The sequence below is a fragment of the Symphalangus syndactylus genome, chromosome 17 (genome assembly GCF_028878055.3).
Source record: "Symphalangus syndactylus isolate Jambi chromosome 17, NHGRI_mSymSyn1-v2.1_pri, whole genome shotgun sequence".
NCBI classification, from domain to species: Eukaryota; Metazoa; Chordata; class Mammalia; order Primates; family Hylobatidae; genus Symphalangus; species Symphalangus syndactylus.
Window position 1 is genome coordinate 71,851,277 of NC_072439.2, and position 12,622 is coordinate 71,863,898.

General features: G+C 40.1%; 1 protein-coding gene across 1 annotated transcript in view; it reads left to right on the top strand.

Annotated features, from left to right (window-relative positions):
* The window catches only part of PRKCI (protein kinase C iota), an 89,931-nt gene that overhangs the window by 9,724 nt on the left and 67,585 nt on the right, over window positions 1-12,622 (top strand). The window contains exon 2 of the mRNA XM_063621632.1: window positions 3,666-3,787. Within this exon, the coding sequence (XP_063477702.1) occupies window positions 3,666-3,787 (122 nt within the window). The remainder of the gene's footprint in view (window positions 1-3,665; window positions 3,788-12,622) is intronic.

Here is a 12,622-nt window from a genome sequence, read left to right on the forward strand (position 1 = left end):
TCTCCTGCATCAGCCTCCTGAGTAGCTAGGATTACAGGCGTGCACCACCACACCCAGCTAATTTTTGTAGTTTTAGTAGAGATGGGGTTTTGCCGTGTTGGCCAGACTGGTCTCGAACGCCTGACCTTAGGTAATCCACCCACCTTGGCCTCCCAAAGTGCTAGGATTACAGGTGTGAGCCACTGCGCCCAGCCTTATTTATTTTTAGCCATTGGCTAGAATTTTCTAGACAGTATTGAATTATAGTAATAATCTCTTATCTTAGTGAAATATAATAGAAAAATTTCTGTCAATTAAAGAAGAAAGCTTTTAAAGAATTAAAGTTAGTGTTATTCAGAAATGTTACTGAGGCCGAGTGTGGTGGCTGACGCCTGTAATCGTGCCACTGCACTTCAACCTAGGTGACACAGCGAGACTCTGTCTCAAAAAAAAAAAAAAAAACTCATCTGAAAAAAATGGAACAAAAGAAAAAGAACCGTGATAAGTATTTTGCACTTTTTTTTTTTTTGAGGCACATTCCTACTCTGTCACCCAGGCTGAGTACAGTGGTGTAATCACAGCTCACTGCAGCTTTAACTGCCCAGGCTCACTCAGTCCTCCTACCTCAGCCTCCCAAGTAGTTGGGACTGTAGGCACACACCACTATGTCTGGCTAATTTTTAATTTTTTTGTAGAGACAAGGTCTCCCTATGTTGCCCAGACAGGCCTCGAACTCCTGCACCCAAGCATTCCTCCCACATTGGCCTTTCAAAGTGCTGGTATTATGGCATGAGCCACCTTGCCTGGCTGCACTCATTTATTTTCATTTATTTTTCATTTTTTGAGTCAGTGTCTTCCTCCATCACCCAGGCTAGAGTGCAGTGACATAGTCACAGCTCACTGCAGCCTCAACTTCCCGGGCTCAAGCTGCACTTATTTAGTCTTCATGATAATACTCAGAGGCAGATATGATTATCTCCATTTTTCAGATGATAACATTGAGACTTACTAACCCACAATACAAAGCTGGGTGTGTTTTTTTTTTTAGAGACAGAGTCTTGCTCTGTCGCCCAAGCTGAAGTCCAATGGCTCGATCATGGCCCAATGCAGCCTTGAACTCCTGGGCTCAAATGATTCTCGTGAGTAGCTGGGACTACACTATGCTTGACTAATTACAAAAAAAATTTTTTTTAGAGACAGGGTCTTATTCTGTCAGTCAGGCTGGCCTTGAACTCCTGAGGCGATCCTCCTGCCTCAGCATCCTGAGTAGGTGGGATTACAGGCATTAGCCACCTTGCCCAGCCAAAACTGGACCTTGAACTTCAAAGAGATTTCTCTTTTCCCCTTACTGCATTGACAGGGCTTTATAACATTGCTTTTTAACTTTATTGTTAAATTTATGTTTCACAATTGTTATTTTTGAATTCACTATCTTCTTGATTATTAAAAGGTGGAAATTGCTTTATGACTTTTTTATAATTAATAATTTGGGGGGTGATACTTTGAGATTATATGAATACTCTAGTCCCCCAAAACATTTTGCCCAATGGTCTTACCATTCATGGATAATCCTGCCTAAACCAATTATTATAATGGTTATTGCAAATAAAAGTATTTTTTCTGAATAGTCTAATTTAGGAGAAAAGCTTACACTGAGGTAGCAGAAGGACTGAACGTGATTCTTTTGGGGGTTTATTTTTAAAAGCAATTAGTCCTAAGGAAAAACTTTATAATAGATTCTATATTTTAGAATATGGGCACATTGAAAGCAGTTTGTCTTCTGAAGCTCAATAGCAAAATTAAAAATGCTTAAAAAATTCAGCTAAAACCATATCTAAATTTGCCATTTTGGGAATCTGTGATAAAGCAGATTATATTCTGTTGAAGATCAATGGTAAAATAATTTATGCTAATGCTGAAGTTAAACCGGAAAAAACATCATACATGCATAATTTGTTTTATACCTTTAGAATGTAATATCTTTATTTTGCAGTTCATTTTTAGCTTTGGTACTGTAACAAGGATCTGGTGATTGTGGAATGTTATGAACATAGTGGTTTTGCAATTACTGAGAGAAGTGTTTATATAAAACTCCCTTGAATGTTTTAGTTCCTGGAACTTAAGGAGTGGTAGTTGATAAAGCATAACTCCTTCATTGAGTCTCTGATGGGTGTCTATACTTAAAACTTTTTTTTTTTTTGAAACGGAATCTCACTTTATTGCCCAGGCTGGAGTGCAGTGACGCAATCACGGCTCACTGCAGCCTCCGCCTCCTGGGTTCAAGCGGTTATCCTGCCTCAGCGTCCCAGGTAGCTGGGATTATAGGCGACCATCACCATGCCTGGCTAATTTTTGTATTTTTAGTAGAGACGGAGTTTCACTGTGTTTGCCGGGCTGGTCTCGAATTCCTGACCTCGAGTGATCCGCCTGCCTCAGCCTCCCAAAGTACTGGTATTACAGGTGTGAGCCACCACACCCGGCCTATACTTACACATTTTTTTTTTTTTTTTGAGTTGGAGTTTCACTCTTGTTGCCCAGGCTGGAGTGCAATGGTGTGATTGGTTCACTGCAATCTCCGCCTCCCGGGTTCAAGCGATTCTCCTGCCCCAGCCTCCTGAGTAGCTGGGATTACAGGCATGTGCCACCACACCCAGTAAATTTTTTATTTTTAGTAGAGGCAGGGTTTCTCCACATTGGTCAGGCTGGTCTTGAACTCCCAACCTCAGGTGATCCATCTGCCTCAGCCTCCCAAAGTGCTGGAGTTACAGGCGTGAGCCACCATGCCCAGCCTTATATTTACACTTTTAAAATATTACACAGATGTTTTAAAAGTGTTTGTATGTTCTGATAAGTATTTTTTAGCTTTTGAAAAGCAAAATTTATGAAAAAGCCTTGTTGTTTACAAATATGTTTACTTATGTGTTAATTTTAAATGTGGACTTTGATAAGGAAGTTATATTTCGATGATATCCAGTGTAACTAATTTTTTCCCTCTTATTCAAGAAAGATAATTTTACACTTATTCTTTGACAGAGAAATTCTATAGAATTTTCTTCTTTTAATTTAATTCCAGAATACATTCTCTCAACCCTATGCCCTCATACTAGTAACCTTGAGGGTTCTTTGAAAGAAAGATTGCTTTAAAGCAAGCAATTCTCTTTTGTCATTAAAATAAGCTATTTTCTATTTTTATTTTAGAAATTATTTAAACAGTATAATTATGCAAATGTATATATGTGTATTTGATTTTTTTATTTTCTTTTGTTTTTATTTATTTTTTTGAGACAGTCTCCTCTGTTGCCCAGGCTGGAGTGCAGTGATGTGATCTCAGCTCACTGTAACCTCCACCTCCCACGCTCCCCGCCTGAGAAGGGATCCTCCCACCTCAGCCTCTGGCTAATTTTTTTTGTATTTTTAGTAGAGACGGGGTTTCACCATGTTGCCCAGGCTGGTCTTGAGCTCCTGGGCTAAAGTGATCTGCCCAGCTCTGCCTCCCAAAGTGCATGAGCCACCGTGCCCAGCTTGATATTTTAATTTTTACTTGAATGAAATCATTTACTGGAAGCAATGCATGTTGATGCATACACAAAATTACTGAAGTTCATCAAATTGTCAAGCATTCAGTAATATATAGAGCATTATTATTTTTAATCATTTTCAAACTTAAAACTCCTTTTCTTTTTCAGGGATATCATGATAACACATTTTGAACCTTCCATCTCCTTTGAGGGCCTTTGCAATGAGGTTCGAGACATGTGTTCTTTTGACAACGAACAGCTCTTCACCATGAAATGGATAGATGAGGAAGGTGAGTGGTAAAAACAGGGCTGCCTGTGTAAGCATTTTAAGATCTTATTTTATCATTTGTTCTAAAAATATAATGAGTCCTAAAAAGTTTAAGAGGAAAGACTATTAGAAATTTGATGCCGTTCTTATTTTTTCTGTAAGTATTTAAAAGAGTACTGAAGAGCACAATCTTTGTTTTGCCCCTTTTATGCCAAAATGATGTGAAATTAACTTGATTTTTTTTTTTTTTTTGAGACGGAGTCTCACTCTATCGCCCAGGCTAGAGTGCAGTGGCCTGATCTCGGCTCACCGCAACCTCCGCCTCCCGGGTTCAAGCAATTCTCCTGCCTCAGCCTCCCAAGTAGGTGGGACTACAAGTGTGCGCCACCATGCCCGGCTAATTTTTGTATTTTTAGTAGAGATGGGGGTTTCGCTATGTTGGCCAGGCTGGTTTCAAACTCCTGACCTTATGATCTGCCCACCTCGGCCTCCCAAAGTGCTGGGATTGCAGGCATGAGCCACTGTGCCCAGCCTAACTTGACTTTTTTAAGCATAAGGTAAGCATCTCATCAAATACTGTGATATTTTACTTTAATTTTTTCTTTGAATTAAATTAAAAAAAAAAAATTTTAAAGACAGGGTCTTGCTAAGTTGTCCAGGCTGGTCTCCAACTCCTGGCCTCAAGTGATCTTCCCATCATGACCTCCAAAAGTACTGGGATTATAAGCATGAGCCACTGCATTCAGCTTCACTTTATTTTTTAATTTAATTTTTTTTTTTTTTTTTTTGAGACAGAGTCTGGCTCTGTTGCCCAGGCTGGAGTGTAGTGGCATGATATTAGCTCACTGCAACCTCCGCCTCCAAGGTTCAAGCAATTCTTGTGCCTCAGCCTCCCAAGTAGCTGGGATACAGGAGTGCACCACCACACCCAGATAATTTTCGTATTTGTGGTAGAGACGGGGTTTTGTCCTGTCGTCCAGGCTGGTCTTGAACTCCTGGCCTCAAGTGATCTGCCCACCTAGGCCTCCCAAAGTGCTGGGATTACAGGTATGGGCCACCACACCTGGCCCCCAGCTTCACTTTAATTTCGAATATGTGTTGTCTTATATTTTAACTTAAGAGATTACCTATTTTTAAGCTGAGTATTACCTTAAAGAAAATATTGTGGAATGAAAGTGATATTGACAATCATTATTTCAAAGTAGTGGCAGAAACCTGATACCTCAGTGACTTGTACTCAGAAAACATTTGTCATATATGTAGGCTTACGCCTGTAATCCCAGCACTTTAGAGTCTGAGGCGGGAGGGTTGCTTGAGGCCAGGAGTTCGAGAACAGCCTGGGCAACACTGTGAGACCCTGTCTCTACAAAAAGTTTTTAAAACTTAGCTGGGTGGTAGCGTGCACCTGTGGTCCCAGCTACTTGGGAGGCTGAGGTGGGAAGATTGCTCGAGCCTGGAAGGTCAAGGCTGAAGATGGGCCCTGATTGTGCCACTGCACTCCAGCAACAAAGCAAGCAAAGCAAGACCCTGTCTCAAAAAAAAAAAGGAAAAAAGAAGCAAATATCTGTGTGCTGAGGACAGACGTTTCCTATCCTCAAACCCATAGTCTCATAGGGAGATGGACACATGTGTAATAAATGTGATAAATTCTGGAACATAAACGCATAGGGGCCTTGAGGAATACAAAAGAAGACGCATCTATTATACATCTGCAATGTTTGACCTGAACCTATAGCAGAGTAAAAGTTTTTGAGGTAGAGGAGGTGAGGAGAAAACCATATAGGCTGAAGAAGAATACGTAGAAAGGCACAGAAATGTGAAGAACATGTTGAGTGAAAAGCAGTAATTCACTATATCTGAAGTATGAAGTGGTGAGGTATGAGTTGGCCTACAGTTTAACAGGATCCACGGGTGAGTTGTATGAATACAGAAATTTGTTTGAGAAGCATGAGACTAGATCCCCAAGAGCTTTGCAGATCACATTAAATTTTATTTTACATGACTATTGTGGAAGTCTAGTTAAAAGGTACCCTAAAGAAAGGGTGGGTTGGGGATAAAGGCCTACATATTGGGTACAGTGTACACTGCTCAGGTGATAGGTGCACCAAAATCTCAGAAGTCACCGCTGAAAGAACTTATTCATGTAACCAAACACCACCTGCTCCTTGAAAACCTGTGGAAATAAAAAAAAAAAAGAAGATACCCTTAATATACTACTTATACTACTTTTTTACAATAGTTTTCTGTTAATTGTTATATGAACAGAATTCATTTTAAGGAATGTCATAATATTTAGCTCAATATTTGGGATCATTTCTATCTTCCCTGATATAAAGAGCTCTGGAAAGTCATTATTGAAGCCCCAAGCTGTAGGTAAACACAAACACATTCTCATTTTTTAAAACAGTGTTCCTGAAGTAATTCATGTTCACTGTTCAGGAAAAAAAGTAGTGCAAAAATTTATGAAATGTAAAAAGAAGCCTCCTGTTTTTCCTTTTTTCTCTCTCTTCCCTCACCAATTCCAATTGTAAGAGAAGAATAGCTTAGTATGTATCCTTCTATATATTTTCTATGCATTTGCAAACATGTATGTTTCTATAAATTCTTTATTAACAGTTTTATTAACATGACAAATGACATACAGCTGATACTTTGCAGTCCTGGTGGGCATGGGGAGCTTGGAGCCCAGTGCCACCCACCCTGGCCCTCCATGGCCTTAAAAAAAAATTATATGGGGCTGGGCATGGTTTCTCATGCCTATAATCCCAGCATTTTGGGAGGCCGAGGCAGGTGGATGACCTGAGGTCAGGAGTTCGAGACCAGCCTGACCAACGTAGTGAAACCTCATCTGTACTGAAAATATAAAAATTAGCTGAGCTTGGTGGCAGGTGCCTGTAATCCCAGCTACTAGAGAGGGTGAGGCAGGAGAATCGCTTGAACCTGGGAGATGGAGGTTACAGTGAGGCGAGATTGCGTCGTTGTACTCCTGCCTGGGTAACAGAGCGAGACTCCATTTCAAAAAAAAAAAAAAAATTATATACAGATTGTTATGCAGTGTTTTCCTTTACAGTATGTGCTGGACATTTTTTCATTTCAGTGTACTTCAATTTGCATCATTACTCCTTTTTTTTTTAGTACTGCATAGTATTACATATTATAGATGTTTCATGATTAATCCCTTATTGATGGACATTTGGACTATTTCTAGTTTTTCACTACCATAAACAGTATATAATGAACTTTTTTTTTTTTTTTTTGAGACAGTCTCACTCTGTTGCCCAGGCTGGAGTGCAGTGGCTCGATCTCCACTCACTGCAACCGCCTCCTCCTGGGTTCAAGCAATTCTTGTGCCCCAGCCTCCTGAGTAGCCGGGATTACAAGTGTGCGGCACCATGGCTGCCTAATTTTTGTATTTTTAGTAGAGACGGGGTTTCACCATGTTGGCCAGGCTGGTCTTGAACTCTGGCCTCAAGTGATCCACCCGCCTTGGCCTCCCAAAGTGCTGGGATTACAGGCATGAGCGATCACTCCCAGCCTTATTTATTTATTTCTCTTTTAATATAGAGGCTGGGTTCTCACTATGTTGCCCAGGCTAGTCTTGAACTCTGGCCTTAAGTGATCCTCCTGACCTAGCCTCCCAAAGTGCTGGGATTACAGGTGTGAGCCACTATGTCAAAACATGTATATCAAAACATCATGTTATATACCATAAATATAATTTTTGTCAATTAAAAAAATTAAACTAGTTTTTCACACAACTACATGAAATGAGAGGATTTTTTCATTCTTGCCCTTACCAACCTTAGATATGAATCATTAACATTTTTAAAGATCAGTAAGTGAAATGCTAACCTGGTATTTTAAATTTTGCATTAAGAGGAAGGTTGAGTATCTTTATCTTTTTGACCTATCCTATCACAAAGATAGTTTAAATATGGTTACTTATAAATGTCATGACTATCTCATAATATGTCTTCAGCCAGAAAATGAGACTATATATAATTTAGCACAGTGTGCAACTTATGCTTAGCATTCGATAAAATGCTTCTTATCATAAGTAAATATTCTTATTTTAATCCTGTCCTGTTCATTTCATACCATTTATTTGCTGATTAGAGTTGTTTTTCAGTCAATGATTTTCAAACTGCAGCACACATAGGAATCACTGGATAATGCTTTTTTTTTTTTTTTTTTTTTTTGAGACGGAGTCCCGCTGTGTTCCCCAGGCTGGAATGCAGTGGCGCGATCTCAGCTCACTGCAAGCTCCGTCTCCTGGGTTCACGCCATTCTCCTGCCTCAGCCTCCCGAGTAGCTGGGACTACAGGCGCCCGCCAACATGCCCGGCTAATTTTTTGTAGTTTTTAGTAGAAGCGGGGTTTCACCGTGTTAGCCAAGATGGTCTTGATCTCCTGACCTCGTGATCCGCCCGTCTCGGCCTCCCAAAGTGCTGGGATTACAGGCGTGAGCCACCGCGCCCGGCTTGGATAATGCTTTTTATTAGAAGTACTTAGTTTAGCGATAGTCCATTAAACATTTTTATAATACCTTTGTATTATCCTTGCCTGGAGAGTTCCAGTTGTCACCTGGTTGTCTCTCACCATTCAGGTTTTAACTCAAATGTCATGTCCTCCAAGAAGCCTTCCTACCTCCATTCATTTTGTATCTTCTTGCCCTGTTTTTTCTCTTGTTTTTTTTTTTTTTTTTGTGGGTTTTTTTTGTGTGTGTGTGTGTGGTAGAGTGTAAGCTCCATGAGAGCAGAGGTCTTGTCTGTTTTGTTCATGTTGGAGCTGCAGTGCCTAGAGCAATACTAAATAATACTATGCTCAAAAAATATTTGTGGCTGAGTGCGGTGGCTCATGCTTGTAATCCCAGCATTTTGGGAGGCCAGGGCAGAAGGATCCCTTGAGCCCACAAGTTTGAGACCAGTCTGGGCAACATAGTGAGATAGTGAGACCCTGTCCCTACAAAAAAAATTTTTTTTTTAATTAGCTGGGCATGGTGGTGCGCACCCATAGTCTCAGCTACTCGAAAAGCTAAGGCAGAAGGATCGCTTGAGCATGGGAGATTGAGGCTGCAGTGAGCCGTGATTGTGCCACTGCACTCCAACCTAGGCAACAAAGTAAGACCCTGTCTCCAAAAAAAAGATATATGTGTATATATTTATTTGTGAGTCGTACAAAAGGCTAGCAGCAAGCCTTTCTCTAGTTTAATTTTGCTTCAGTTATTGGAGACTTAAGCATTGACAGTTACTGTTTATTTTTTTTTCCTTAAAGTAGCATATTTTAATTAATAGATGCACATACTAAATTAACTTTCTGATGAAACAGTCTTATTATAATGCATTTCATACTTCTTTCTCCCTAAGTAGCTATTAAGTTTCCTAGTTTTCTGGGGAAAGCTATGAAGCTCTAGGCTTTGTCTTGTTCAAGTAAAAGGTTAAATTTTTCATTAAGGTCTGTTGATTCCCATGCGATCCTTCTTACCTTACTTAATTCTGATACCAATCTTTTCTTAATTTTAGGCATACAGAGCCAACAGTAATTATTTTTAAGTTACTTTCAATTAGTTTTCAGTTGTAATTTTGTCTCCTTTGTTTTAATCATGTAGGCATTGGGGCATGTTGGTCTGATCTGGAGAAAAAAAATTATCTAGGATCAAAGACAGGACAGTCATTTGATTTCTCTGGCATATGAGAAGTGCTGTTCCTCAAGCCAAACATTTAATTGTTGGGATTTTATGTTGGAGCAAGTAAAGATCTTAAGCTTACTTCATCTGTTTAAAGAGATTTAAGACAACTGCCCTTTTTCCTTGTACTCAAAACCAGTCTTAGTGATTTGTTTTACTGTGGAAAAACTGGTTTGCTTAATCTAACTAAACATTTTAGAATGAGTAGTAATTTTGTAACCATCATGCCACACTCCTCTTTCTCATAAATTCTTGTGTAACAAAAGTGTAGGACAGGGAATGACAAATGTAACTTTACTTTTTTAACAAATGTAAGTTTTCAGTTCTTTAACTTTTAATTAACATATAATAACTGTATATGTTCATGGGATACAGTGTGATGTTTCAATACATGTATATGTTGTGGAATGAAAAAATCAGGGTAATTAACACATCTGTTACCTCAAATACTTATTTCTTTGTGGTGAGGACATTTAAAATCCACTCTTTTTGTTATTTTGAAATACACAATACATTATTATGAATTGTAGTCACCATGCTATGCAATAGATCACCAGAACTTACTACTCCTGTCTAACCACAACCTTGTACCCTTTAACTGGCACCTCTCCTTTCTCTATCTAACCCACTTCCTCCAGCCTCTGGTACTCCACATGTATGAGTTCAACTTTTTTAGATTCCACATATCATGTGGTATTTGCCTTAGTATGCCTGGCTTATGCTTATTTCACTTAGCCTAATGTCCTCTAGGTTCATCCATGTTGTTGAATATGACATAATTTTCTGCTTGAGGCTGAGTAGTATTCCTTTGTATGTATATGCCGTATTTATTTTATCCATTTATCCATTGATGGGCATTTCAGTTGTTTCCATACCTTAGCTATTGTGAATGATTCAGATGCTACAGCATAGTTCACCTTTGTTTTGAGAGAGAGAGAGAGAGACAGAGAGAGAGAGAGAAAAAGCCTCACTCTGTTACCCAGGCTGGAGTGTACCGACGCAATTATAGCTCACTGCAGCCTCAAACCTATGGGCTTATGGGATCCTCCCATTGCAGCCTCTTAGCTACAGGTGTGTACCACCATGCCTAGCTACTTTAAAAAAAATTCTTTTGGCTGGGTGCAGTGGCTCACACCTGTAATCCCAGTACTTGGGGAGGCCGAGGCAGGAGGATCACCTGAGGTTGGGCCAACGTGGAGAAACCCCATGTCTACTAAAAGTACAAAATTAGCTGGGCGTGGTAGTGCATGCCTGTAATCCCAGCTACTTGGGAGGCTAAGGTAGGAGAATTGCTTGAACCCGGGAGGTGGAGGTTGTGGTGAGCCGAGATGCGCCATTGCACTCTAGCCTGGGCAACAAGAGTAGAATTCTGTCTCAAAAAAATTTTTTTTTGTAGAGACAGGGTCTTGTTACATTGTTGCCCAGGCTGGTCTTGAACTCCTGGCCTTAGCCAGGAGTTGAATTCAGCCAACTCTTTGGCTGACTGTGTAGCCAATGCTACTTCACCTATTTAGATAGCAGTATTATGGCTCCAAACCTGAAAATTGAAAAATTATTATTAACAGCCAGGCATAGGGCTCATGCCTGTAATTCCAGCACTTTAGGAGGCTGAGGCAGGAGGATTGCTTAGCCCAGGAGGTTGAGGCTGCAGTGAGCCAAGATTGCACCACTGCACTCTAGCCTGGGCCACAGATTGAGACCCTGTCTCAAAAGAAAAAAGAAAAAGACAAGAAAAGAAAAAATTAACAGCACTTAGAAAAGGAAAGCTAAGTACCTCCAAGCATATCTAGTTTTGTAACTTACATAGTTTTCCTTTTGTTTGAAGAACTTCCTTTAACATTTCTTTTTGTTTTGTTTTGTTTTGAGATGGATTCTTGCTCTGTCTCCCAGGCTGGGGTGCAGTGGTGTGATCTCGGCTCACTGCAACCTTGACCTCCTGGGTTCAAGCGATTCTCCTGCCTCAACCTCCTGAGTAGCTGGGATTACAGACACCTGCCACCATGCCCGGCTAATTTTTGTATTTTTAGTAGAGATGGGGTTTTGCAACGTTGGCCAGGCTGGTCTCGAACTCCTGACCTCAGGTGATCTGCCTGCCTCAGCCTCCCAAAGTGCTGGGATTACAGGAGTGAGCCACTGTGCCCGGCCTCTTGAACATTTCTTATAGAGAAGTTCTGCTGGTAATAAATTATTCATGTTTTAAATTTCACTTAAAAATAGATTTATTGAGGTATAATTGACATATGTATGTATACATAATATGTATAATAAGTTATACATATTAAAACTTTACAGTTGGATGAGTTTTGATACCTAGGAACCCATCAGCACAAGCAAGGTAGAGAACGTATCCATTATCCCCAAATGTTTCCTTGTGCTAAGCAGCGCCTCACTCCTGCTCTTTTGTCCTCAGGCTACTAATCTGCTTTCTGTTACTACAGATTAGTTTGCATTTTTTAGAGTTTTATACGGATAGAATCATCATATAGCATGTACTTTTTGGTGGGATGTGTGTATCAGTAGTTCATTCCTTCTTATGGCTGAGTAGTATTCTATCCTGTGGATGTACTACAATTCATTAATCTGTTGAAGATCATTGGGATTGTTTTTGGTTTTGGCTGTTTTAAATAAAGGTGCTATGAACAGTCATGTACAAGTCCTTCCTTGCATGGAAATATATTTCCATTTTTCTTGAGTCAAACCTAGAAGTAGAATAGCTGGATCATGTGGTAGGTATATATGCTGCTTTTATAAAATGGAGAAAGAAGATTTTGAAAAGGAAATGAGATGAGGCACTTCATCCCAGGCACATCCTTGGGCAAATGGTTTTTAGTAAGGAATTCCCATGGAAGTTGAGGATCAGGAAATTGATTCCTTTTAAAAACTGTCTATGCCTGTTAGTCCCTGAAAAGTTTACCTGCACTCCAGGGGTACTGTATTCCAATTAGAAGATAGCTGACTTAGAGATGTCCCCAACTATTTCTCTTAGTTCTGGCCTCTGCCCCAGCTCTGTTCTTCAGACGGACCTTATGCCCAGGAAATTCTGGCTGCCATCTTTTACACACCAGACTGTCTGGATGCCTGGGAGAAAAAAGAATTAGACTGGGGTTCACCTCGGAGAAACCCTTGGCAGTGGTGGAGTGGGGATGGATTCAGAGGTGACGTGTGATGCTGT